The following is a 27775-nucleotide window of genomic DNA, read 5'->3' as shown; positions in this document are numbered from 1 at the left end:
CTGCTGTGGGTGGCTCTGAAAAGAGCCTTTTGGATACGATGGAACCTCCGACCCGAGCGCGCACTTCTTAAGCCCGCTCCCCGCGGATGCGGCGGGCCAGCTGGATGTCCTTGGGCATGATAGTCACGCGCTTGGCGTGGATGGCGCACAGGTTCGTGTCTTCGAACAGCCCCACCAGGTAGGCCTCGCTGGCCTCCTGCAGCGCCATCACGGCCGAGCTCTGGAAGCGCAGGTCCGTCTTAAAGTCCTGCGCGATCTCGCGCACCAGCCGCTGGAAGGGCAGCTTGCGGATCAGCAGCTCGGTGGACTTTTGGTAGCGCCTGATCTCGCGCAGGGCCACGGTGCCCGGACGGTAGCGGTGCGGCTTCTTCACCCCGCCCGTGGCCGGCGCGCTCTTGCGGGCCGCCTTGGTGGCCAGCTGCTTCCTCGGGGCCTTGCCGCCGGTCGACTTACGGGCAGTCTGCTTAGTACGGGCCATAGCGAACTAAAACACAGATTTAGCCACGCAGCCGTGAGGAGAGAAACGGGCTCCCGGCCCCGCGGCAGCCACCTTTATAGGCACAGTCTTTTCCCGGTTGGGCGGAGCAATAATTGAAAATCCCGCGCTGGCTGTCCATTGGCTGTGACGTCACCCGCCCTCGCGTCACCGGTTGGCTCGGGCGGAGTCCTCCCTAATCCCGCCCACCCGCCTGCCTAGCTTTCTACTTTCCAGTTGACCCACAGTTTTGCAAGCGTTTTTCCCCTTTCTTTCGGGGTGAAAGTAGTTTTCTATTGCAGCTAGTGTTAGGTTGTTGCCTGTACGCCCTTCACTTCCTTAGACCCCGCTGCCCGCGATAGCCCCCTTTCTTGCTGCGCCCTGCAGCTCCCGCAGGGAACCTTCTTCCGTTTCCACCCCCCGCCCCAAGTCGCTACTCGGCGGGCCATTTTTCGCCTGTCGGGTGCCTTTTGGGTGGGAGAGGTGTCCGCCCCCAGGGCGCAGGATTCCGCCTCCGAGGCCGGTACTCTCCGCCCGGAAAACAAAAATGGAAACCAAGACTAGGTCAGCTCAGTGAAGCCAAGACCCAGCTCGGCCACACTGGGCAGCACTAGCCACTCAGGGCCCTCCGCGTGGGGGGTGGAGGCGAGGAGCACGTCCCGCGAATGCTTGAGGAGGTCTAAGTGCCCGGCCGTAGTTCCGCGGAGAGCACCGGGGAAGCGCGCGCTTTGCACACAACACTTAAGCGCGGTGGGTGGCGCCTGTGGCGCTGGTGTTTGTGACTGAGTGGATCGCGGCGCCCAGGACGTTTGGTGCCTCCACCTGCGCCGGGAAGCTCTGGGACGGGGGGACGAGATGCAACACGGCACACCCACCCCCTCCGACCCGTCACCCCCAGGGTCGCCGTTGGCTATTGAGAAAGGCTGCATGGAGAGTACGTAGCCGCCGTTAACAACTCTTTTATTTGAAAACGTGGGTGGCTCTGAAAAGAGCCTTTTGAGTTCACAGGTGCCCCTTCGAGACGCGGGCCGGGCTGGGCTTCCGGACGCCAGCCTCACTTGCCCTTGGCCTTGTGGTGACTCTCCGTCTTCTTAGGCAGCAGCACGGCCTGGATGTTGGGCAACACGCCGCCCTGGGCGATGGTGACTTTGCCCAGCAGCTTGTTCAGTTCCTCGTCGTTGCGGATGGCCAGCTGGAGGTGACGGGGGATGATGCGCGTCTTCTTGTTGTCCCGAGCCGCGTTGCCCGCCAGCTCCAGGATCTCGGCGGTCAGGTACTCCAGGACCGCCGCCATGTAGACGGGCGCGCCGGCCCCCACCCGCTCCGCGTAGTTGCCCTTGCGGAGCAGGCGGTGCACTCGCCCTACCGGGAACTGCAGGCCAGCGCGGGACGAGCGCGACTTGGCCTTGGCACGGGCCTTGCCTCCTTGCTTGCCACGACCAGACATGACAGCGACTGCAGCCGATGGTGCCCACCGAGAAAAGCCTCCTGCCTGGCGACCAGGAAAGTCGCCGAAGAGACCGCCGCCTCACCCTTTTATAGACACAACCGCGATTGTCTACGGGGCACTCTGATTGGCTCAAGTACGGTTTGTCCGGATGGCCAATAGGATAGCTCCGCCAGAATCCACTCATTTACATAATCTCGTCTCCCTGGCGCTGGGCGCCACGGGAAACTCGCGAATCACAGCGCAGCGTCTTGGGAACTTTCATGTGCCCTCAGGTTCCGTAAGTGCAAGTACATCGTGGCTTCCGGTAGAACCGGGTCCCGCGCCCGTGCCTGCGTTCTCGGGGGTCTGTGTCGCCAGTGCGTCTGGCCATGCCTGAGCCTGCAAATCCGGGCCGCCCCCAAGGTTACGGAAGTGCAGAAGGACGGCAAGAAGCGCAAGCGCAGCCGCAGGGAGAGCTGCTCCGTGTGGGTGTACCAGGTGCTGAGGGGGGTCCACCCGACACCGGCATCTCGTCCAAGGCCGTGGGCATCATGAACTCCTTCCTCGACATCTCCGAGCGTATCGCGGCGGCGGCGTCCTCGCGCGGCGGCGGCGTCCTCGCCCGGCGCACTACAACAAGCGCTCCACCGTCACTTCCCGCGAGATCCAGACCGCCGTGCGCCTGGCTGCTGCCCGGCCAGCTGGCCAAGCACGCCGTGTCCGAGGGCAGCAAGGCGCTCACCGAGTATGCCAGCTCCAAGTTGGCCCCTGCCGGGACCTGGCGCTCGCCTGCTCCCTGCGAGTCGCTGGCTGCTTGACTCCAAAAGCTCTTTTCAGAGCTACTCACCTGCCTCAGTGAAAGAAGCTGCTTTCCCACTTACTTCTGTGAGTTCTACTTAGGGATTTTCCCAGAGCACCTACCGGTTTTTCTTCAGATGATCTGAGAGGAATACAAGGTAAGTATAATGTGTAGCTTGGTCGAACTACCGTGCAGTGACATGATCATGTGCACATAATTTGCCATTTTCAAAGTGAGACGGCATGCTACGGGTGCAGTAAATGTAAATCTACTCAGGAGAGTGGAGAAAAAAAGTGTTAATTGTATTTATCTTGAGCTCGCAAAATTGTGTAGTAACCTGAAACATTCTTAATACTTTTCAGACCACGCCTAACCATGTATAGTACTCTAATCCCGCACCTGTACGCCGCAATTCTGTGATTCAAGCAATTTTTAGTTTACATAGCCTTGTCTCAATTTGGTATTATTTCAGGTGCTGTGAATCTATAGGTACTTATTGCTCGGCCTCAAGACGTTAAGTGGTATCAGAATAGAGTAATGCAAAGACTGTTGTCATGCATAGTAAAGCTTTTTAGTCAAGTGTTGATATGTAGACAGTTCTCATTGTTGGGAATTTACAGTCTTCTGGGCACTGAATGGCATGAAAAATTAGAGAAGTTCTAAAGGCCTTTATATTTGAGAGTGGATGCCTTAAACAGTAGTGTTTCCTAAAGAGTTCAAACTTATGTAACCCTGAAGCTTTCAACACACACAAATATATACATAAATACATATTGTATATTCCTTAAACGCCACATAGTTCCACTGATCCGAATCACTGGGGGCGAGAGGCAAAGGTTTCCATCTGTGGAACACACCAGGTGATTCATAGGTTTGGTAACCACTGACATTTGGTTATGCAGTTGTCTTATTCCTTGGTAAGAACCTGTTCACAATTTTCAGTTACTACCCCAGACAATCTCCCCACCCTCTTTTTTTCCCCAGAATTGCAGTGAGATATACAAAAGTTTCATTTAATCCTTTATTAATTCAGGGCTTTATATTTTTAGTAGGATTTAAAATACAATGTAAAAAGATCAACGGAGAACAGAAGATTAAAGTACCAAGATAAAGGCATAATACAAACTTACTAGAAAGTACATGTTAAGCATACTGCAGTGTTCTAGTTTAGCCCACTTTTGTTCACTTTTTTCTCTTAATGTACCTACATAAAATCCCAAATACTATCTTCCAGGATGACACACTTGCTGTTTGTCCCACCCAGTTAAAAAGAGATTTCTTAGGTATTCGGCAGTGTGCTACATTTACCTTTATTGAAACAAAATTTCAAAGCTTCATTCCCAGGAAACATTTTCCTGCTTTTGCAGATACCTTTACATGGCTCTACTGAGAGATAAGGCAGATTTCGTAAGCTTGTAAAATTAAAGCATGGAGGTAGGGGGTGAGAGAGAAAGACTATAAGGAAAGGTTGAGTTTGTAAGGTAGGTATATAACTTCATTTTAACAGGAACCTACATAATGTTGGGTAAATAATTATATGGTGGGGAGGTAGTTGTTAACATTTGGTCTTGGGGAGTGAGAATAAGAGCAGGAAAGCAATACACACCTAATTATGAGAGTGATTCAATGTAATTATATTACCTATCAATCACTACTTTTCCTTTCTTAGTAAAATTCACTTACAGTGAAATATGAAAGCAATGTGACATATTATTCAGGCTTCATTATGTGTAGTTGTGCACATCACTTCCCACAATAAGGGAGAAGAAAAAAACCACTGCACATTGGGATAAAACATGCTGGGAATACAGCAGTAAACAGAATAGAAAACATCTACATTTTAATTAGTGGATAAGTAAAAAAAAGCGAACAAATACATTTGTATTATTCAGGGAGCCATCTGAACATTGCTGTTAAGTAAAGTAGAACATGGAGTGGAGTGGGTTGACAGGTCTGATCAGTTAATACTTGAGCGGAGGGCTGAATACAGATAGTGAATTGTAGGGTATCTTGAGGCAGAGTATTGTCAAGAAAATGGCAAGTACAAAGGCCCCAAGGCAGGAACAGGTTTGGTGAAAGTGAGAAATATGCAAGCTGGTTAAGGTGGCTGAAGTACACTGTGCAACGGAGAGATTTACAGACAAGATCAGAGAAGTGCTTGAGGGCCTGATCATGTAGGCCATTAAGGAGCTTCACAGGCCATTGCTGAGATTTTTGTCTTGTAAATGAGATGGAGTGCTCTTGAAGAATTTGACTGGAGAGGCAGGTGGTAGCAGTGGAGATGCTGAGTAGTAGTCGAGATATTTTAAATGAATTGATTTAGTATAGGCTGACTGAAAGAAATCAAGGATTAATTGTAGGTTTTTACACTGAGCACTTGAAAACAGCTGCTATTTGCTGAAATGAGTGAGGAGTCGTCTTGGAGGAAGAAAACCAAGAGTACTTGTTTTGAACAAAATGTTGAGACTCCTGGTAAGTATGGAAGTGTTAACTATCAAATAGGAAGTTGGAAATATGAGAATCTGGAGTTTAGGAAAGAGAAGGGGGTTAGGTTTATAAGCTCTCATATCAGTCCGATGCTGATTCTTTTGTTGATAATCTACCCTTTCTGTAAATATTTAGAATCATGATGTCTATGCGTGTGTGTGTGTGTGTGTGTGTGTGTGTGTATGTATATAGGACTGCCTCAGCTTTGGTCTCAGTAGTTGACTAAAACTATTCAACTTCAGTTTCAACCTTAGAATAACCAGACGTGTAAGTCAGTGTCATTTGGGGCATCCCTGGACTTGTACAATCACAAAAGTCACCATTACCGCTACACAATATGTATTCTGACCAATGGATATCATTCAGAGTTATAGTTTACATATACTATTATCAAACATATGTAAGGCTTTTAAATATAACTTGGAGTGCAATGAGTGAAATTCTATCAATTTACATAAATTAATTTTATTGTAAAAATAAAACACATTAATGTATGAAAGTTTTTGTACTAATAATTCTTTGATTACAATTTTTAAAGTATTTCCCATTTTTGGCCGGGCATGGTGGCTCATGCCTGTAATCCAAGCACTTTGGAGGCCAAGGCAGGCGGATCACCTGAGGTCGGGAGTTCAAGACCAGCCTGACCAACACGTTGAAACCCCGTCTTAAAAAATAAATAAATAAATAAATAAAGTATTTCCCATTTTTCTATTTTGAAAATTTTAAACCTACAGAAAAGTTGGAAAAAATAGTACAAAGACCAACCACAGACTCTTCACCTGGATTCACCAATTACTACGATTTTGCTGCATTTGTCTTGTCTTTGTCTTCTCATGTACACACAGACAGCCCCTGAACCATTTGAAAATAAACCGTGAATATGTTGGCAACTTCTCCCTAAATAAAGTGGCATGTCTCTTAAAAATAAGGATATTCTCCTAAATAGCTAGAGTAGCATCATAACATTCAACAAATTTAATGTTGATTCAGTAATATTAACTAATATGCAATCCATATTCAAATATCTCCATTTTTTTTTCCTGTATAGTTATTGTATTAGTTTCCTGTGGCTGCTGCAACAAATTACTACAAACTCAGTGGTTTTAAAACAACAGTTATTTATTCTCTTAGTTTTGGAGGTCAGAAGTACAAACTCAGTTTCACTAGGTAGAAATCAAGGGTGTACTCCCTCCGGAGGCCTTAAGGGAGGGTGTATTTCCATGCCTTTTCCAGCAGCCTCTAGAGGGATATTTCTGGCTTATGGTCCCTTCCATCTTCAAAGCAAGCATCCTATTAATCTTCAAATCTCTCTCTGCTTCTATATCACCTGCTTCCATACTTGACAAAAAAGCCACTCCTATAATGGCTGTGGTGATTACTTTTGGAGCCTACCTGGATAATCCAGCATAATCTCTCAGTCTCAGAATCACATATGCAAAATTCCCTTGGCTATGTAAGGTAGTTTTAACAGATTCTAGGGATTAGGATATGGACATACGTGGGGGCCATATTTAGCCTGCCACGGCTGTTGACTACTGTTAGGGGTTGAATTGTGTCCCCCCAAAAGATATGTTGAAGTCTAACCCCTAGTTCCTTAGAATTTTGCCTTATTTGGAAATAGGGTCTTTGCAGATTTAGTCAAGTTAAAATGAGGTCGTTAGGGTGGGCCCTAATCCAGTATGACTGATACCCTTATAAGAAAACATGGAGATGACTGGGTGTGGTGGCTCATGCCTGTAGTCCCAGCACTTTGGGAGACCAAAGCAGGTGGATCACCTGAGGTCAAGGCATTTGAGACCAACATGAAACCCCATCTCTACTAAAAACACAAAATTGGGGGGGCGTGGTGACACATGCCTGTAATCCCAGCTACTCAGGAGGCTGAGGCAGGAAAACCGTTTGAACCCAGGAGGCAGAGTTTGCAGTGAGCCAAGATCACGGCATTGCACTCTAGCCTGGGCAACAAGAATGAAACTCTGCCTCAAAAAAAAAAAAAAAAGAAAACATGGAGACATACAAGAAAAGATGTAAGTAGGGATTAGAGTTACGCTGCCACAAACCAAAGAACAAATGGGGCTACCAGACACTAAAAGACAAGAAAGAATCTTCCCGTTGTGGGTTTGGAGAGCGTATGGCCCCACCAACACTTTCATTTCAGACTTCAAAGCCTCTAAAAGCATGAAAGAATGTTTCTGTTGTTTTATGCCATATAGTTTATGATACTTTGACAGCCCTAGAAAATTAATACAGCTACTAAAATTTTTAGATTCACAGTTTATTTTAAATTGTTAAATAAAATTTCACATCTAAAAAACAAAAAAGCCTAGACATTCTTTTTGTGATGGTAATATTAGTCTTTAGCCTTCATCAAATGCTGGTTTTTACCATTTCGACATTTGTTCCAAATATGTAGTTGGAGCAGTTCTGTCCTAATCAACCCTATTTGTTTGAGACCTTTCTTGAAAGGTCTTTCCTTGATATTTCAAGATTCAAATTGGTATAAGTTAATATGTCAGACAAATTGGCTCTACTGGAAGTCCAAAGGTACAGCAGAGATCCAGGGTTGGCTGAACTCTAAGAGTGGCTAAGTTCCCTGATTCCCCCACACTGTGCCCTCCTCTGCATATTGTCTATAATCATTCTTGCCTTCATGCCCAAAGGCAGTCCATCTTGCCGCCTCTTGAAAACAAGTTTCTTTCCCAAAAGATAATAGCATAATACCCTCCCCTGCTGAGTTAGTCCGTTGTTACTCAGTTCACTGCCTGAAATGTTAAATGCCAATTAGTTTGATCTAGATTTCTTCTAATCACAGTAAGAATCAGGTTGAGACAATAATAAACTCATCAGGCCAAGCCTAAGAACTGTGGGTAAAACATGTTTCTGGGAAGCACATGTGGCATCCTATAACAGAAACAGAATTAGAAAAATAAATGCTATCTGGTCAATAACATACATGGCAGAACTATAAACTACTGAATTATACCTCATGACAAACACATGAGTAATAAGGTCTAGAAAAATACTTTAAGGTGATGTCCATTATTCCCCTCGCTGTATTCACAGTTCGCAGGTGGACCTTAAACACAGGCTTGTGTTGTCTTTACTGAACCCTAGATGCATCTCTCAAACTGTCAACTCCACATATCTACTTGAATAGCAAACAGCTTTTCAAATTTAAATCAGAACTCTGGATCTCCCTTTAGTGTCCCAACGAATATCTTCTCCCAGTGTTCTATCCTAATAGTACTACTATCTACCGTTGCTCAAGCCAAAAACTCTAGGCTTTCACTATGTTACCTAAATCCTGTTCCTCAGCCACACCTATCAATTCTACCTCAAAGATAAAATCCAACATTTGTGTCCATTACCCCCACTGTACTCCAACATGTCATTTATCAAGTGTTTTTCACACTTTAGCATGCATCATCACCCAGAAAGCTTCTTAACACAAATAATTGGAACCTGGGAATTTTCAAGTAATGCTGATGCTGCTGGTTTGGAGAGGAGATGTGAAGAATCAGTGCTCCAGCGCACAGAACTGCAACAGCCTCCTAATTGCTTTCTTTGCTTCTATTGTGGCCAGCCTACCGTTTACGAACCACAAAGCAATCAGTATAATCTTTTAAGGTTAATGAGGCTGTGTTATTACAAGTCCAGTGTTCCCAAAGCTGAGAACAAACCTAATCAACCTCTCTTGCACATTTGTGGTCCTTCTGCTTTTCAGGGATCCCGACCTGAGTTCAGAAATCATATGTATTGTGTTGCCATTGTATGGAACTTAAACTGGACAAGTTTTTCTGAATGATACATCTTCGGGTGAGAAAACACCATTTAAATGGTATTGAGTAGGTTTTAGGGTATTTCAATTAGAGGGCACAGATGGCACCAGTGTTATCGGTGTTAATTCCTGGGTATTAATATGAAGCTTCCATCTACCTCCTTAAGGAATCTTAACATGAATGGTGGTGTAGACACGTGTTTGTGAAACGATATAAAAACCTCAAGAAATTTCTCCATGCCATATATAAAACTTGAACAATTCCCTTTAAAGTACGCATCTCAGACCATACAATGCATTTAACCTCTACCTTCATTTTACCACTGAAAAGCAGACCCAAACTTTCGTTCATATAGAAAATTTGATCTTACATAAGCTTATCAAAATTAAACTACATTTCTCACCAGGACACAATTTCCTGGGCACATATTGACGGGTACGTACACAAGCCAAAGATAGTTTTCAGAGCAGCCCTCTAAGGCAAGAACAAGCACACCTAATACCAAAGTAATACACCACTAAAAATCTATAAGCATACTTATAGCACTGCCTATCTGAAAATAGGTATCTGGGCTTGATGGAATTGTCAGCTTTCTTAAACTTAAGCAGACGAAAAGCCAAAAAATATAATAAACTGGAACTGAAAACAAGAGCAGTTTGAAAGCCTTTGGAGTCAAGCAGTCAGCGACTCGCAGGGAGCAGGCGAGCGCCAGGTCCCGGCAGGGGCCAACTTGGAGCTGGCATACTCGGTGAGCGCCTTGCTGCCCTCGGACACGGCGTGCTTGGCCAGCTGGCCGGGCAGCAGCCAGGCGCACGGCGGTCTGGATCTCGCGGGAAGTGACGGTGGAGCGCTTGTTGTAGTGCGCCGGGCGAGGACGCCGCCGCCGCGCGAGGACGCCGCCGCCGCGATACGCTCGGAGATGTCGAGGAAGGAGTTCATGATGCCCACGGCCTTGGACGAGATGCCGGTGTCGGGTGGACCCCCCTCAGCACCTGGTACACCCACACGGAGCAGCTCTCCCTGCGGCTGCGCTTGCGCTTCTTGCCGTCCTTCTGCACTTCCGTAACCTTGGGGGCGGCCCGGATTTGCAGGCTCAGGCATGGCCAGACGCACTGGCGACACAGACCCCCGAGAACGCAGGCACGGGCGCGGGACCCGGTTCTACCGGAAGCCACGATGTACTTGCACTTACGGAACCTGAGGGCACATGAAAGTTCCCAAGACGCTGCGCTGTGATTCGCGAGTTTCCCGTGGCGCCCAGCGCCAGGGAGACGAGATTATGTAAATGAGTGGATTCTGGCGGAGCTATCCTATTGGCCATCCGGACAAACCGTACTTGAGCCAATCAGAGTGCCCCGTAGACAATCGCGGTTGTGTCTATAAAAGGGTGAGGCGGCGGTCTCTTCGGCGACTTTCCTGGTCGCCAGGCAGGAGGCTTTTCTCGGTGGGCACCATCGGCTGCAGTCGCTGTCATGTCTGGTCGTGGCAAGCAAGGAGGCAAGGCCCGTGCCAAGGCCAAGTCGCGCTCGTCCCGCGCTGGCCTGCAGTTCCCGGTAGGGCGAGTGCACCGCCTGCTCCGCAAGGGCAACTACGCGGAGCGGGTGGGGGCCGGCGCGCCCGTCTACATGGCGGCGGTCCTGGAGTACCTGACCGCCGAGATCCTGGAGCTGGCGGGCAACGCGGCTCGGGACAACAAGAAGACGCGCATCATCCCCCGTCACCTCCAGCTGGCCATCCGCAACGACGAGGAACTGAACAAGCTGCTGGGCAAAGTCACCATCGCCCAGGGCGGCGTGTTGCCCAACATCCAGGCCGTGCTGCTGCCTAAGAAGACGGAGAGTCACCACAAGGCCAAGGGCAAGTGAGGCTGGCGTCCGGAAGCCCAGCCCGGCCCGCGTCTCGAAGGGGCACCTGTGAACTCAAAAGGCTCTTTTCAGAGCCACCCACGTTTTCAAATAAAAGAGTTGTTAACGGCGGCTACGTACTCTCCATGCAGCCTTTCTCAATAGCCAACGGCGACCCTGGGGGTGACGGGTCGGAGGGGGTGGGTGTGCCGTGTTGCATCTCGTCCCCCCGTCCCAGAGCTTCCCGGCGCAGGTGGAGGCACCAAACGTCCTGGGCGCCGCGATCCACTCAGTCACAAACACCAGCGCCACAGGCGCCACCCACCGCGCTTAAGTGTTGTGTGCAAAGCGCGCGCTTCCCCGGTGCTCTCCGCGGAACTACGGCCGGGCACTTAGACCTCCTCAAGCATTCGCGGGACGTGCTCCTCGCCTCCACCCCCCACGCGGAGGGCCCTGAGTGGCTAGTGCTGCCCAGTGTGGCCGAGCTGGGTCTTGGCTTCACTGAGCTGACCTAGTCTTGGTTTCCATTTTTGTTTTCCGGGCGGAGAGTACCGGCCTCGGAGGCGGAATCCTGCGCCCTGGGGGCGGACACCTCTCCCACCCAAAAGGCACCCGACAGGCGAAAAATGGCCCGCCGAGTAGCGACTTGGGGCGGGGGGTGGAAACGGAAGAAGGTTCCCTGCGGGAGCTGCAGGGCGCAGCAAGAAAGGGGGCTATCGCGGGCAGCGGGGTCTAAGGAAGTGAAGGGCGTACAGGCAACAACCTAACACTAGCTGCAATAGAAAACTACTTTCACCCCGAAAGAAAGGGGAAAAACGCTTGCAAAACTGTGGGTCAACTGGAAAGTAGAAAGCTAGGCAGGCGGGTGGGCGGGATTAGGGAGGACTCCGCCCGAGCCAACCGGTGACGCGAGGGCGGGTGACGTCACAGCCAATGGACAGCCAGCGCGGGATTTTCAATTATTGCTCCGCCCAACCGGGAAAAGACTGTGCCTATAAAGGTGGCTGCCGCGGGGCCGGGAGCCCGTTTCTCTCCTCACGGCTGCGTGGCTAAATCTGTGTTTTAGTTCGCTATGGCCCGTACTAAGCAGACTGCCCGTAAGTCGACCGGCGGCAAGGCCCCGAGGAAGCAGCTGGCCACCAAGGCGGCCCGCAAGAGCGCGCCGGCCACGGGCGGGGTGAAGAAGCCGCACCGCTACCGTCCGGGCACCGTGGCCCTGCGCGAGATCAGGCGCTACCAAAAGTCCACCGAGCTGCTGATCCGCAAGCTGCCCTTCCAGCGGCTGGTGCGCGAGATCGCGCAGGACTTTAAGACGGACCTGCGCTTCCAGAGCTCGGCCGTGATGGCGCTGCAGGAGGCCAGCGAGGCCTACCTGGTGGGGCTGTTCGAAGACACGAACCTGTGCGCCATCCACGCCAAGCGCGTGACTATCATGCCCAAGGACATCCAGCTGGCCCGCCGCATCCGCGGGGAGCGGGCTTAAGAAGTGCGCGCTCGGGTCGGAGGTTCCATCGTATCCAAAAGGCTCTTTTCAGAGCCACCCACAGCAGCACTTGGAAGAGGCTGTACCGCTTGCCCTCCGTGCTCCTCTGGCATTAAGGGCGGGGAAAGCATTTCAAACTGGGTTCCCAGAAAACCCAGGGTCGGGTGTCAAGTCGGCTGCCCTGGCTGCGGTGCCATCCTGAGCTTTGCCAACTTAGGTCAGCTATCCTGGCCGGGCGGCGACCGCCTTCCTGGGCGGCGCCGGCCTGCGGTCTTTGGCGTCCCGGCTCTTCCCGCGCTTGACGGTGACACAGCGTTGGCTGGGTAGCGGGGAAAGGAGAGGCGCGTCGGGCCCGCGTCCAAGGGACACTCAGGGACAGCACCTGGCCTTTGCGGAGGTGGAGTGCTACACGACTTGGCTTCGCGCCCAAACCCACCTCGCCCGGTGGGCGCGGCCGCCCGGCTACGGAGGGAATTCGCCACCTCGGCCTTGCCGGGGTTCTGGGGGCAAACGTGCAGAGAACTGTGCTGGGGTGCCGGTCGGGTGTCGGTGAGGCCCGCACCACCTCCACCAGCACAGTGGTGACCCCCATATCCTGCCCGTAAGCCAGAATTGTCGGAGGAACGGGGTGCTGGCGGGCTTTTGTTAATCTGAAGAGACCCTATCCTGATCTCTACAGCGTGTGTGTGTGTGAGAAAGAGAGAGAGAGAGAGAGAGAGAGAGAGAGAGAGAGAGAGAGAGAGAGAGAGAGTGAAACGGCCTCACTCATCAGGCTGGAGTGCAGTAGCACAATCAAAGCTCACTGCAGTTTTGGACTCGGCTCAGCGATTCTCCCACCTCAGCCGTCTGAGTAGCTGGGACTACAGGCATACACTACCATGACTGGGTTAGTTTTTTAATTCTTTTTGTAGAGACAAGGTCTCACTTCATTGCCCAGGCTGGTCTCGAAGTCCTGGGCTCAAGCCATCCCGCCTTGGCCTCCCAAAATGCTGGGATTATAGATGTGAGCCACCGTGCCTGGCTACACCAATGTTTCTGCCTGGCAGATGGGTCCCTCTGGATGGATACTAGGCACTTCAAACCCAGCTTATTTCCAAAACCTCATGCATCATCTTGCTTTCCAACCCGATTTGTTTCTTTCCACATTCTCCATCTTCATGGAACACACCATCATTACCTCCATCTCTACTGGTCTGGTGTCCCTTCCTCTTGTCCTCTGTCCAAATCCCGTGAGTTCCAAATGTTACTAAATCTACCTTCCGACTTTCAGTTGTATCACCTTTTCTCCATCCTCCCATGACCATACCTCAACTGAAGCCCTCGCCAGCTCTGGTCTAGTAGGTTAGTCAGGCTGGTCTTTCTGCCCTGCCACTGAGCTTCCACTCTATGAGAGCTACCTTTAAAAAAATGAGGGTTTTGTTTTTTGTTTGCTTTTTGTTGTTTTGAGCCTCTCACTTTCATGCTTAAAATTTTTCTACGACCTTCCCATTCCCTTCAGGATGAAGTTAACATTCCTTTGCGTGGCAATTCAGAGCACTGGAGGCTAATAACCGGGAAGGACTCGAGTTGGACAAAATCAAGTTTGAATCCCAACCTTTTCCATGTAAACAGGTGCATGACTTAAGGATTTGTCATGCGGATTTGCAGGCTCAGGCATGGCCAGAGGGACTAGGACACAGACCCGCGAGAACGCAAGCACAGCCGCGGGACCGAGTAGGAGATCAGGTGGCAGATCTCCATAGGCCTAACTTTTCCCGTCTGTAAAATGGGGTAGCAGTAACTTGCTCATAGTTTTGTTGGAAATAGTAAAAGTGACAATTTCTGTAAAGTACCTAGCACAAGCCATGTGCGGTGGCTCATGCCTATAATCCCGGTGACTCAGGAGGCTGAGGCAAGAGGACTGCTAGAGGCCAGGAGTTCGAGGCTATGGTGAGCTGTGACCGTGCCACCACACTTCAAGCCTCAGTGACAGCAGTGAGACCCCATGTCTTAAAAAAAGACCTTGCACAGTATTTGGTGCAGAACAAGCGCCCCATTAATTTTTGCTACTCTATTAGCAGTTGCTAAGTTAGAAAAACTCAAAGTATCACACATCTAGTTCCTCATGTTTCCCACAGCCTTCTCAGGTTTCAGATGTTTTTGCAGCTGAACGAGAATGTTCTAGCCCCACACGGCATCTGCAATCTCCAAGCATACAATATCGTCACACGTTCTGTTTCTGTGCAGAATGTCTTCCCCGTCTCTGTGACCCTAAAAAAACCCCATTCTTCAAGAGTCAGCCCTGTGAGCCTTCCCTTGCTCTTCTTTGCCCTCATCTCTTTGGGCCCTCCTTGTTTCTGCCCTCTCTTATCCTAATACCCCTTCCCTTCCTTACCTGGTCACCTTAAGTACAGTGAAACCCTGTCTCAAAAGAAAAAAAAAAAAAAAAAAAAAAGGAAACTACATTGAGTGGGAAAGGCGATAAACACATCACCTTTGGTTTCTATATCACTTCATGGCCTCATTTTTTTTTCACATAGAACTTTTCGTTTGATCCCTAAAATGATCCTGTGACAAAGGCAGGAATTGTCAGTAATCGGCTGGGTGTGGTGGCTCATGCCTGTAATCCCAGCACTTTGGGAGGCCGAGGCAGGCTGATCACATGAGGTCAGGAGTTCGAGACAAGCCTAGCCAATGTAGTGAAACCTGGTCTCCACTAAAAATATACAAATTAGCTGGGCATGGTGGTGGTCACCTGTAATTCCAGCCACTTGGGAGGTCGAGGCAGGAAAATCACTGGAACCCGGGAGGCAGAAGTTGCAGTGAGCCGAGATGGCGCCATTATACTCCAGCCTGGGTGACAACGGCAAGATTCCATCTTGAAAAAAAATAATAACATTCTCAGTAACACTAAAGATGTGAAAATTTAACTTTGACAAAGGTAGGATTTCTCATGGTTTGTATACTTCAGATCACCTATCTACCTAACTTCTGATCATTTTGGGGAAAATTATATTCACGCTTATTTTAAGAAAAGCAAACTATTAGAAATGTTCAATGAAGATAAACACTTATAAATCATTCTTAAATTTTCGTGAGCATTTTTCCTGACAATTATATATTTATACGTATTTATGTGTACTAGCAACATTCTGCATAAATTACAGTTCAGTTCCTTTGGCTCAAGCAAGGAACTAACCTGTACATCACTGGCTGGAGTATGAAGTACAGAGTAAGAGGTTGCAAACAACGAGAATAAGAATATAGTAAAAGATGAGCTACTCAGAGAGGTAAGGAGCCAGTAAAGGGAAAAAAGACTTCAAATCGATCCATGGTGAAGTTTGATTAGCCAGTGGGACATGCAAGTGCCTCTATGACCGTGGTAATGGGAGTAGACCACAGACTGGACTTTATAATCATTTGTATATATTTGAGTGGAAGTCTTGAATCCATCTAGGGAGGGAAGGAGGTGGCAGCCAGAAGCTGGCTCATGGAGAGCACCTGGGCTACCGAAGGATTGAAATGGGAAGGAAGTTATTTTGGGAGCAAATCAAAGAGAGAAATTATATGCCTTGCTGTTATAGATGGCTAAAAATAGCATTATATCCTTCAATGTTACAGATGGTTCAGAAAAAGGGGCTTTTATTAATGTAAAAGCATACATAGCTGCGTATTCTGTGACTTGGCAATGTTCGGGGGCTGACAGCTGATGGAGGATTTAGCCACGTCTATACCATAATAGTATGTGGTGGACTTGACATGGTGGGAGCAAGGGCGAGTACTAACGTCACTATACAGATGTATACGGTGAGAAATCTTGGAAGAAAAAAGAAAACACATCCATTAATTATGAACTTAAGTACTATTAGAAGTACAAACTGATATTTAGTAAAACAAGCTGGCTATGTTTTTCATTCATACATCTTTTCTGTTTGCCCCAAATTCTTTGAAGAAACAAAGGCTGTTTTACCTTTTTCCGTCTATGTTTTCTTGCTACAAGAAATGTATTAGGATCATCCATATGGTTTCTTTTCCGTCAAAGAAAGCAAATTTTAACATTTGGAAAACATCTGGGCAACATATGTTCAGATTCTAAATCCTTTTTCATTAAAACAAAAACTGTTTAAAAGAGAGAGAGAGCCGGGCGCGGTGGCTCACACCTGTAATCCCAGGACTTTGGGAGGCCGAGGTGGGTGGATCACGAGGTCAAAGGATCGAGACCATCCTGGTCAACATGGTGAAACCCCGTCTCTACTAAAAATACAAAAAATTACCTGGGCGTGGTGGCGTGTGCCTGTAATCCCAGCTACTCAGGAGGCTGAGGCAGGAGAATTGCCTGAACCCAGGAGGCGGAGGTTGCGGTGAGCCGAGATCGCGCCATTGCACTCCAGCCTGGGTAACAAAAGCGAAACTCTGTCTCAAATAATAATAATAATAATACAGAGAGAGAGAGAGAGAAAAAAGAGGCCGGGTGCAGTGATCCCAGCACTTTGGGAGGCTAAGGCGGGTGGATCACCTGAGGTCAGGAGTTCCAGACAGCCTGACCAACGTGACAAAACCTCGGCTCTACTAAAACTACAAAAATTAGCCCAGCATGGTGGTGGCACCTGTAATCCCTGCTACTTGGGAGAGTGAGGCTGGAAAATCGCTTGAACCCAGGAGGTGGAGGTTGCAGTGAGCCAAGATTGCACCACTGCACTCCAGCCTGGGTGACAGAGTGAGACTCCATCTCAAAAAAATAGAAAAAAAAAAAAAAGAAAGAAAGAAAGAAAGAAGAGCTGTTATCTACATCAGTGGTTTTCAAACTTTAATGTGTATCAGAATCACCAGGAGGGCTTTTTTAAAGTACCAATTACACGGTCTCATCCCTCAGTGTCTCATTCAGTGGGGCCCAAGATTTTTTAGCTCAGGTGATCAATACTGCTAGATGAGAGGCTACACTTTGAGAACAGTGGAGGTGTTTTCCATTGTTGGATGGATGAGAGGCTACGCTAATTCAAATAATGGATGTTTTCCACCCCACTCCCTTTCTTTCTTCTTTTATTTCTCTTCAAATTTTATCTCCTTCTTTAGTGGATCTTGGTGAGGATCAGAATATATTCACCGGCATTGCCTTTAAAGTTAAAAACATCAGCGATATTTCAAATAGCAATGCTGGAAATCACAGGTCAGATTTTAAAGGGAAAAGGAAACATCCAGAGCATTAAAACCTCTATTTCTCGCCGGGCGCGGTGGCTCATGCCTGTAATCCCAGCACTTTGGGAGGCCGAGGCGGGTGGATCACGAGGTCAAGAGATCGAGACCATCCTGGTCAACATGGTGAAACCCCGTCTCTACTAAAAATACAAAAAATTAACTGGGCATGGTGGCGCGTGCCTGTAATCCCAGCTACTCAGGAGGCTGAGGCAGGAGAATTGCCTGAACCCAGGAGGCGGAGGTTGCGGTGAGCCGAGATCGCGCCATTACACTCCAGCCTGGGTAACAAGAGCGAAACTCTGTCTCAAAAAAAAAAAAAAAAAAAAAAAAAAAAAAAACCTGGACAGCTTCACAAATGTTATTCTTGCCACTTCCTCCCTGCCCCCGTCCCCTTTATTATGTAGCTCAAGTCTCATAACGGGCCTTTTTATTGCACGCAGGAAATGATACTTTTCAGGCAATGGACAGATAACTCGCCAGTAGGATAGCAAGCATTCTGCTCTCTATGCGGAGTCCGACACAAACCCCCACGTCCATGGACAAGTTTTCCCTCGTTTCCCAGCAGCCAGTGACATCTGTAGCATTTGGGCTCCTATAGTATTGTCTAAATTTCTCATCATATTGAATACGTATGGCCTCTTACCCTTGGATTTGCCATTTACTCCTAAATGCGTACTGGTATGGATTTATGTCGCCTACATATTATGCACTTATTTCTCTTCTCCGTTCTGATGCTAAGCTCCTGGAGGGCAAGTCTCGCATCTGCTGCTTTGCTGGCAACCCGATTGCTAAGTACTATATTTTAAGCCTAGTTCATTCTCAAGTGTTTGATGCTGATGAGAGCAGCCACGTCTGAAGACCAATAAAGCAACTACTGGTTTATCGTTTGGGAGCTGACAGAATTTATTCTCTCAAATACATACACCGTCCAATTTCCATGTAAAATCATAGGCCTAGAATGCAAATAATAATAATAATGAAATAAATAAATAAATAAATTTACGGGCAATGCAATGGCTGCAAAACTATAAATTTAGGGATTAGAAATGGGAACCCACATTTCAATCCAAATTAGGGCAACCTCAAGGTGGTAGTGTAGAGAACAGCTTTCTGTGATCTAGGCCATGCTGATATAGGGTAATTGTCTTTTGCCTTGTCAAAACTGAATTGCACTTTCTGTATTGATGGTGGGCACGTTTCTGCAGGTCTCTCATTGTAAGCTACAAGAGGCCCTAAGGGGTAGAAGCCACATACCTGGATGACCTGTTCCTTGAAGTTGCTTGACGATCATATCCTTGAGTCACTTTTATAGAAGGATCCTATTAAAATGTCTCTGCATCTATATCGTTGCAATGCCACAACCGAGACGGTCATCTCACAGGTCCTTGATTAAGTTAAGGGGCCTTTTTATTGAACATAGGAAATGATACTTTTCAGGCACTGGGCACTAACTTGCCAGAAACGCGTTTTTCAACTGTACTAAGATTGATAATTAGATCTGGTTCTGCAAACTCACACTTTTATTTGAAGTGAGCTGAGACCGTGTGCGACGATGCCATATAACACGAATGGACCCTTACATAGCCACGTAGTCCACCCGCTGGTTATGCAGAGGGGAAAATGAAGCCCAAAAAGGTTAACTGACAAAACCTGAACGGATCAGGTGAGAGCCGGCATCTCTGGACTGAAGATCTAAGGCTACTTTCCCCACTTTGCCTGAGCTAATAGAGTGAGATTACACAGCAAGGGACGTTTAAATTGCCAGTGCAAATTACGTTTCCCCCAGGTGTGCCTACACTGCACAAGAGCGAACCGAAAAAGCAGCGCTGAAAACCTAGAGCATTCAACCTTTCACATCGAAAACGGGCAAAATAAGCCCAGGCAAGCAAAAGGTCAACCAACCATTAAGTCCTTTAAGGCTGCGAGTTCTATGGACACCAGCTTTCTGTTAACTTGAGATCCGCTTGTCACCCCACTGGCAAAGTTACGTTCCAACATAGTTACTGTTGTACTTAGTCAAGTGCTCAGCTCCTCAGATGAGCAAGTGGTCGGCCCTAAAAAGGGCCTTTGGGATGGAAACGTGCAAAGCCGGAGCGGCGGCCTAGCCTCCAAAGCCGTACAGGGTGCGCCCCTGGCGCTTGAGCGCGTACACCACATCCATGGCCGTGACGGTCTTGCGCTTGGCGTGCTCCGTGTAGGTGACCGCGTCCCGAATCACGTTCTCCAGGAACACCTTCAGCACACCGCGGGTCTCCTCGTAAATCAGGCCGGAGATCCGCTTAACGCCGCCACGCCGAGCTAGACGCCGGATCGCCGGCTTGGTGATGCCCTGGATGTTGTCCCTCAAGACCTTGCGGTGGCGCTTAGCGCCCCCTTTGCCTAGGCCTTTTCCGCCCTTTCCTCTGCCAGACATGACCGCTGCAGCCGGGAAGACAGCTTCTGTCAGGGCGAGGGCCGCCTTCCCCTGATATACAAGACTATCGGACCAGATTGAAAACCGAAAGCGCGCCGGCGGGAAGCGTTCTCAATTGTCCCCGCCCTCTCGACATTTCGTCATTTCTTTTGTGTTCCTCTTCTTCCTTCTCAGATCCTTCTCACTCTCACCCTTCCCCCTCCCCCCCCTCGTCCCCGGGAGAATTCAGATCCCATCCCGCGGCGTCCGGATTCTGCGGTGGCTTTGGCCTGTGTCTGGTCTGGGGACGCCCGGAAGGCACTGCACGGAGGCTAAGGGAAAGGTCTGCAGGGAGCCCCAGGAAGAGCAAACCGAGGCCAGAGACCGGCAGGAGCGCGCCAGCTCAGCATTTAATCCCGACGAACGGATTCCCAGCCGTGCTTATGCAAAATTGCAGGAAGCGCCGTTCCGACGACGAGGCGGACACGCGAGAGGCGACCTCAAGAGCAGCGGTGCCGGAGATCCGTGCGCCAGGGGACGGCGGGAGGGGGCGGGTTCGCCATAAGTCCCGGCCCTAGGCTCTGTTTTGTTGGACCGAGCCGCTCTGTTTTCGCTCACCCGGGAGAGATCTGGTCCTGGGAGAACTGGTCTCAGCACGCTGCCGAGCTTTCTCGTGCAGGTCAGCGAATCCCAACACAGTGTCAGTCAGAGCCGTGCTGGGAGAAGCAAAACAGTTCTCGGTATCTGAGGGGGATTGATTGGTTCCAGGGCTCCCGCCGACACCAAAGTCCAGGATGCTCAAGTCCCGTGTAGAAAATGGCGTAGGATTCGCATGTAACTAGGCACAACCTCCCGTGTACTGTAAATAGTCTCTAAATTACTTTATAACACCTAACCCAGTGCAAATGCTGTGTAAGCAACTGTTATACTGCTTTTGTTTTTACTATCTTTTGTTGTACTGGGTTTTAAAACAATTCATTTGTTTGATACTTTCGATCTTGAGGAACCGGCGTATATGGAGGGCCTGCTACAAGCACAGGGAAGACTGGGGCATGTTCTGTGCATCCCTTTTCTGCAGATCCTCTAAATCGGCCTTTGCTCTCAGCCAGGATTTAGTGCCCCGCTGTGGCCCGTGGAGGCCCCACATGGAGCCAGCAGTTTGCCAAATTGGGTCTTGCTAGAGGACTATCCGCTCCACACTGAGAGTAATTACCAGAAACTGCGCTATGAAATTGGTTGGGGTTCTTAACTGTTAACATGTTTATTACTTTATCAGGGCCCTCTGTGGGGGAGTCTGAGAAAATGTCCTGGTTTCCGCTGAAAGAATCGTGTTTTGTTGGGGATTTGTTTCCGAAGAGTATTTTTAATAACTTCTGTGCCCTGTTTAATCTCCCTTGGCTCCACCTATATGCTCATAAGTCTTGAATCTATATTCAGACTTCTAGACTCGAAACATTTAGACCCACCTGGTGGCTCTTCAGTCATTTTAGGCTCAAAACTCTAAATCTCCCCAAATCAAAATGTTTAAACTTAGAATCTCCAGGGTGTGACGCACGGAGGATGACAGAGCAGTCTCTCTCTCTTTCCGCATAAAGCTGGTTCTCAAGTCTGCCTGTTGAACGGTTCCACCGCGCATCACAGCATCTACCTGCCTAAACCAACACCCAGCATTGGCAACACATATCTTCCTCTCCCTTGGCTGCTTCAGGGCATAGAAAAAGGAACATGCTTGCCATTTTCTGACTCTTTAGTAACTCTTGCAGAATCTATCACATTATTTTACATCTCCTTATATCTTGGTTGTGTTTTCCTTACTGGCAGTGATTTTTTATTTTCCCCCATCTTGGCTGTGTTTTCCTTAGTGGCAGTGATTTCTTATTTTGGGGGGCTGGAGTTGGGGGAGGGGGTGACGGATTCTCGGTATGTTCTCTTCCAGGCTGAAGTGCAGTGGCATGATCTTGGCTCACTGCAACCACTGCCGCCCCGGGTTCAAGGGATTCTTAGGTAGCCTCGGGAGTAGCTGGGATTACAGGCGCGTGCCATCACCCCACCCCTTGTTTAGCATATAATCATGAAATAAGCATAAAAACCGGCAAACAGCAGCCCTCGGGGCCATTCTCTCTATGGAGTAGCCATTCCTTTATTCCTTTACTTTCCTAATAAACTTGCTTTCACTTTATATACTTGCCCTGAATTCTTTCTTGCCCAAGATCCAAGCACCCTCTCTAGGGGTCTGGATCGGTAGCCCCTTCCTGTAACACATATTCCAGTGGAATATGTTACATAATAAAGGCAGAAATTGTATAAAATTTGAGCTGTACATTACAGGTAGTATTAGGGAGCAGTAGAAAGGAGAAGGGTGCCAAGTTTTATCAAATGAGCAGGATATTTAAGGAAGGAGTTTATCTCATAACGGGGTAGGGAAAAAAGCTGAGGCTCTCATGAGACTCATGGCTTCTTCAGCTTCTTCCAGGGCTGCAGACCATTCAAGAGAAAATCAAATCAGGCACAGGGCCTGACCAACCCACAAACCAAAAATTGAGCTGGTCTCAGCTTATGATACTTATAGTCCTGAGGGTACTTGAAGGGAAAAATGAAACATAAACTGTCTTATTGGACCATCTATTTTAACCTAGTCCATTTCGTATTAAAAGTAAACACATGTACATACAAAACATTACATGCCTAATAATTCATTTATTAATATTTTCCTTTGCCTGCTTATTGCTTGTCTGGTAAATTTTAAGCTTCTCTTGTCTATTCCCCAGTGCTACTGAATGAAATTTCAGTTCTTGGTATTCAAAGCTACACACCCTTATAATTTCTGCTGAAGGACACTTCAAAAATTCTAGGAGAAATATTCAGTCTCCATTATAATTGCAGAAAAGCAGAGCTTCTTTTGCAGCATAAAGCTACCTCTGATAAAGTGTTGGATTGAGACCTTTCTTAGAAATGTCACTCTCAAGTCCAGTGGGGGGACTAGGTGAAACTGAACTAACAATGGATCTGAATTCTGTTATTAAAGATGACTTCTAAGGCAACCATACATCTGGTTCATTTTCTGAGAAATGTTACCTATAGCCATGAAAAAGTTTAGTACTCTGATTAAATGTCTTTTTCTTATTTAAATGAACATGTCCATACATTATGGTCAAGAGTGCATACATTACAAAGTATATTGCAAAGAAATGTGATGCTTGGGTGGGCTGCTTTGAGCTATCATCCAGATTCCTCAGGCTAGTTTTCCCTTCTGATGGGAATAGTTGGGTGTAGATGTTTAGAAACACTAGATGGTTTGATTGCATCATGGGAAAACGCTTTTGTGCTTTAAAATGTATCCCCAGCTGGGCGTTTGGGGATCACGCCTGTAACCCCAGCACTTTGGGAGGCCGAGGAGGGTGGATCACCTGAGGTCAGGAGTTCAAAACCAGCCTGACCAATATGGTGAAACTCTGTCTCTACTAAAAATACAAAAAAAAAAAAAAAAAAAAAAAAAAAGCCAGGCATGGTGGCATGTGCCTGTAATCCCAGCTATTTGAGAGGCTGAGACAAGAGAATTGCTTGGATCTGAAAGGCAAAGGTTGCAGTGAGCCAAGATCACACCACTGCACTCCACTCTGGGTGATGGTGAGACTCTGTCTCAAAAAAATAAAATAAAATAAAAATAAATAAATAAATGAATAAAGTATCTTCTGAGCATAATGAAATAGGAAGTTTCATCATTACAGTTTCTTTCTTTTGCTTTAGAATATTACTTATCCAGGAGAAGCCATAATTTCTCTGAGACTCAGTTTTCTTATCTCTAAAGTGAGAAAAGTAGCATCTATTTCACAGAGTAGGGATTAAATAATGCAGTATACACTGCATCTTTGTTAAATAGATGTTTAAAAGTACAAGAACTTTTAAACACTTAGTGCCTGCTGTCTGAAAGGCATTACAAAACTACCACAGAGAGGGATAACATTTGTTCACATCAGTTACACCTTTGTACATTTTAGATCTCTCTAGAGGAGGATGCTTCCCATGATAAACTCTCAAAGATATTAATTAGCTAACAGATTTCTACATTGTGTTTAGTGTTCAGGAAGTACCCTGAAAATCACTTTTACTTTACTTGACTTCAGTAGGAAGATAGTTCATAATGACACCCTCAAAGTAAGTTTATAAAATAAAAATAAAAAAAAAAAAAAGAAACTTCTCGTGCCTGCCTTTCTCAGGTTTGAGTTTTTATAGTTTGTACGCAATGATTTTTCAATAAAATAAGCATTTGATTAAAAGTTTTATGTTAACTAGTACAACTTTTAATTATCAGTTACTTCTACATAACCATTATAATATTTACTGCTGTGAACAATACAGACTTCAAAGCATATGAAATTGAAAAAGCAAAGCATCTTTACTCTCTTCATAGAGAACAGAAAAAATATTAAACTTTTAAGCATTAGGAAACATTTTATTGAATAAAATGTTAGCAAGTCAGCAACTGAATAATTTGTTTTGAAACCTTAACTGGTAATCTGGCTAATAAGCACTTATTTACAAAGTATTCTACACTGTAAAGGAGACATTACTATTTCTGGTGTTGTCCTTCTTTGATTTAGAAGGTATAATCTGCAAGACCTAATTGGCCACTGATGTAGGGGTGAGGAAGAAGAAACCACATCGCAGGGACAAAGGGCTAAAGGAATTAGGTCAGCATACCACCCAGGTGAAATGGCTTTGGCTGGGTTCCGAGGTCAAGTAAGTAAGTTCAATTTTTTCATTCCTTCAATTATATATTGTTTTGTTAAGCTTCGGTCATGCATGGTAAAATGCATGTAATTTGCTGAGCAAAGTGCCAGACGCGAAATAAATGTTAGCTACGGTAGAAGTGCTACAGTAACAAGTAACTTGAAACAGGCTGATAGCTCACAGAAGGGCATGCTTGAATTTGGAAAACAAAATTGTTTAAATGGAATGCAAAACACTTTATACATTGCTTTTACGAAAGTTACATCAATTTAAAGGAAAGGTTTTCAAAAACAATCTGTGATCGACAAAATTACAGAAAAGAATCTCGAAAAGGGGAATGAAGGAATAAGGGAAGATTAGCAAAACAATTTTATGCCTAGGTAAATAAGATTGAATTTAAACCAATGAGATCACAAGTTTGAAAATTTCTTCCTTTCAGGCCCAATCAAGAGGAGGCTATGTCTATAAATAGGACTGCCTAAACTCTCATATCAATGAGACAGTATGGCCCGTACTAAGCAGACTGCCCGTAAGTCGACCGGCGGCAAGGCCCCGAGGAAGCAGCTGGCCACCAAGGCGGCCCGCAAGAGCGCGCCGGCCACGGGCGGGGTGAAAAAGCCGCACCGCTACCGGCCCGGCACCGTGGCCTTGCGCGAGATCCGGCGCTACCAAAAGTCTACCGAGCTGCTGATCCGCAAGCTGCCTTTCCAGCGACTGGTGCGCGAGATAGCGCAGGACTTTAAGACGGACCTGCGCTTCCAGAGCTCGGCCGTGATGGCGCTGCAGGAGGCCAGCGAGGCCTACCTGGTGGGGCTGTTCGAAGACACGAACCTGTGCGCCATCCACGCCAAGCGCGTGACTATCATGCCCAAGGACATCCAGCTGGCCCGCCGCATCCGCGGGGAGCGGGCCTAAAGCGTGTATCTTAAGTGGTGGATCTAAAGGCTCTTTTTAGAGCCACTGCCGTTTTCATCAAGAGCAGCTGTACCGGCTCTCCAGCTGACGTGTGTCTCCCTTGCTCACCGGTCGGAGGCCAGGGACACTAAGTGGTGGGTGGGGTTACAAAGTCCAAAGCCCAGGTGTGAGCTGGCTGGCGGTGGAGAAAGCCGCAGAGGCATGGTCCTTGTGGTTCCTGCCGAGACTTAAGGCTAGAGCTCCGGTTCCCAATTCTGTGGGGGAAGTTGTGCATAGGGGCAAGAGACAATGTGCTGAGTCCCGAGATGTGGAAGATCTGACTGGCGTGGGGCGAGTCCCTTAAAAATCAAACTCGCCTCCTGGTTTATTTAGGAACTGTATAAGCAATTAAAGCTCAGCGTCTTCATTGTGTACTACAGGCGGTGCTCAAGCCAGAAGAGTAATTTAAGTTGGGGGCGGGGAGTAAATAGCGATTTTAAAAAAGTGGGCTGAGGTAATGTTCCAAGAACCGAAAGAACAAAATTTCTCCAAAGTATAGAACAAAAATGCAAAAACAAGGTAAGAGTTATCTTTAGCTGGTGTTTAGGTTTCTTCTGTAAGCAACTGTCAAGGAAAGAAAACCAGGAAAAAAGCCCGAGGCGGTTGAAACTCTTCACCTAGCTTAAAACCCGCTAGTGTGAAATGGATCATTCTGATTGGATAACAAGACTTTTGTTCTAGTGACCACTAAGGAAACACGACCAGAATCTATTATTTACATAGACTCCACCCCCTATGACGACACCGTTGTAAGTTAACCAATAAAAATGCAGCACTCTGCGAGTCTTCATTTGCATACAAGCTCTATAAGTAGCGCATAACCAGCCCGTTTTGCTGTAGTCGGGATTACTTCTTTCAGTCTCTGTTGCTTTTTCGCGCAAAAATGCCGGATCCAGCAAAATCCGCTCCTGCTCCCAAAAAGGGCTCTAAAAAGGCTGTTACGAAAGTGCAGAAGAAGGACGGCAAGAAGCGCAAGCGCAGCCGCAAGGAGAGCTACTCCGTGTACGTGTACAAGGTGCTGAAGCAGGTCCACCCCGACACCGGCATCTCGTCCAAGGCCATGGGCATCATGAACTCCTTCGTCAACGACATCTTCGAGCGCATCGCGGGGGAGGCGTCCCGCCTGGCGCACTACAACAAGCGCTCCACCATCACGTCCCGCGAGATCCAGACGGCCGTGCGCCTGCTGCTGCCCGGCGAGCTGGCCAAGCACGCCGTCTCCGAGGGCACCAAGGCGGTCACCAAGTACACCAGCTCGAAGTAAGGGTGTGCGAAGGACGCAACAGATGAACCACCTTACCCCAAAGGCTCTTTTCAGAGCCACTTCAGTAATCGAGAAAAGGGCTGTAAACACTTGTCAGCGTTGGATAGCTTTTGGTCAGGGAGCTAGGGTGACCAAGGTTGGATGCGTTTGGGTTTAGGACTGAGAAGTTTCTTATAGTCTAGTAATGCGTTACCATTCAGTCATTCTCGCCCAGTGTTGCCGAGTCGCCTGTTGTATTAGGAAACTAGGAAGTAGGCTTGACCACGGTTCTGGGATGTTTTTGATTGATGGGGGGTTCCCCACCCCTTCAACCTTGTACTTAATGTCTCCACAGTCGTTTTATTTTTTCTGAAAGTAATGAACAAGCTGAGATTTATACAGATGAGAAATCTTTCAGTCCAACCTCTCGCTACTTGCTGTTTCTCAGTGTTTTAACCTGTTTTTCTTACCGTATACCTCCAAGCGTCTGTCACAAGCTTTGTGTAATATAGCCATTGCTTTCGTCCCTTAGCTTCTCTAAATCCTGACTTGGCCATCCTCTCCTAACTTCCATTCCAGTAACTTCAATCGGGGAGATATATTGCCACCGCTCCCACCCCTTGTGGAGCATTTGGCAATATCTGATGGAGATGTTTTTAGGTTGTCAGGTGGGCAAGGGGGGGCGTGCTACAAGTATCCAATGGGCAGAGGCCAGGGGTGCTGCTAAGCGTAAGGCACAGGACAGTCCTGTGGGGGGACAAAGAGCTACCTGGTCTATAATGTCCATCTTTGGCGATTAAGAGACCCCAGAGCCCAAGACCTCCCTAATCATGATGTAATCTTCATTTCAGTCAAACTTTTCCTTAACCCTACCAGCACGTCTTTTTGTTCTTGTAAGCTGAGCACTCCATAGGCTGTTTACAAGTCCTTCTCCACAGGAAAATGCCTCCAGGGCAAGGAGCCAGTCTTAGTTCTGTAACAAAC

At 47.7% G+C, this 27775-nt stretch overlaps 6 protein-coding genes and 2 pseudogenes across 7 annotated transcripts; 5 read left to right on the top strand and 3 right to left on the bottom strand.

Moving 5' to 3' along the window:
• Positions 1–61: 61 nt before the first annotated feature.
• LOC105719964 (histone H3) lies at positions 62–20105 on the bottom strand. Its single transcript, XM_064370527.1, has 3 exons — positions 19592–20105; positions 12679–12709; positions 62–484 (listed from the first exon to the last, which is right to left on the bottom strand). Exons 1-3 carry the CDS (start codon positions 19882–19884, stop codon positions 68–70), a joined length of 741 nt encoding a protein of 246 aa, XP_064226597.1. The 5' UTR covers positions 19885–20105; the 3' UTR covers positions 62–67.
• LOC105719963 (histone H2A type 2-A) lies at positions 1419–2467 on the bottom strand. Its single transcript, XM_012456301.3, has one exon. It carries the CDS (start codon positions 1920–1922, stop codon positions 1530–1532), a length of 393 nt encoding a protein of 130 aa, XP_012311724.1. The 5' UTR covers positions 1923–2467; the 3' UTR covers positions 1419–1529.
• Positions 2217–2784, top strand: LOC110567256 (histone H2B-like; annotated as a pseudogene).
• LOC135272251 (histone H2B-like) lies at positions 3691–10524 on the bottom strand (annotated as a pseudogene).
• Positions 9897–10945, top strand: LOC105719962 (histone H2A type 2-A). Its single transcript, XM_012456300.3, has one exon. It carries the CDS (start codon positions 10442–10444, stop codon positions 10832–10834), a length of 393 nt encoding a protein of 130 aa, XP_012311723.1. The 5' UTR covers positions 9897–10441; the 3' UTR covers positions 10835–10945.
• Positions 11886–12302, top strand: LOC105719961 (histone H3). Its single transcript, XM_012456299.2, has one exon. The coding sequence runs from the start codon at positions 11886–11888 to the stop codon at positions 12294–12296; it is 411 nt and encodes a 136-aa protein (XP_012311722.1). The 3' UTR covers positions 12297–12302.
• On the top strand, positions 19893–26811 carry LOC105709926 (histone H3). Of its 2 annotated transcripts, XM_064370529.1 has the most exons (3): positions 19894–24607; positions 25034–25510; positions 26445–26811. In XM_064370529.1, exon 2 carries the CDS (start codon positions 25099–25101, stop codon positions 25507–25509), a length of 411 nt encoding a protein of 136 aa, XP_064226599.1. In that variant the 5' UTR covers positions 19894–24607; positions 25034–25098; the 3' UTR covers position 25510; positions 26445–26811. The 2 variants fall into 2 exon arrangements, with proteins under 2 accessions (XP_012297531.1, XP_064226599.1); XM_012442108.3 differs by having other exon boundaries at positions 19893–25510.
• LOC105709927 (histone H2B type 2-F) lies at positions 25514–26886 on the top strand. The gene has a single exon (XM_012442110.3). The coding sequence runs from the start codon at positions 26432–26434 to the stop codon at positions 26810–26812; it is 381 nt and encodes a 126-aa protein (XP_012297533.1). The 5' UTR covers positions 25514–26431; the 3' UTR covers positions 26813–26886.
• The last annotated feature ends 889 nt before the right edge of the window (positions 26887–27775 follow it).

The sequence above is a fragment of the Aotus nancymaae genome, unplaced genomic scaffold (genome assembly GCF_030222135.1).
Source record: "Aotus nancymaae isolate 86718 unplaced genomic scaffold, 86718_ANA_hifiasm-v0.15.2.pri h1tg000108l, whole genome shotgun sequence".
NCBI classification, from domain to species: domain Eukaryota; kingdom Metazoa; phylum Chordata; class Mammalia; order Primates; family Aotidae; genus Aotus; species Aotus nancymaae.
The sequence above is the reverse complement of the archived record's forward strand: the minus strand, read 5'-3'. Positions and strand labels throughout refer to the sequence as shown.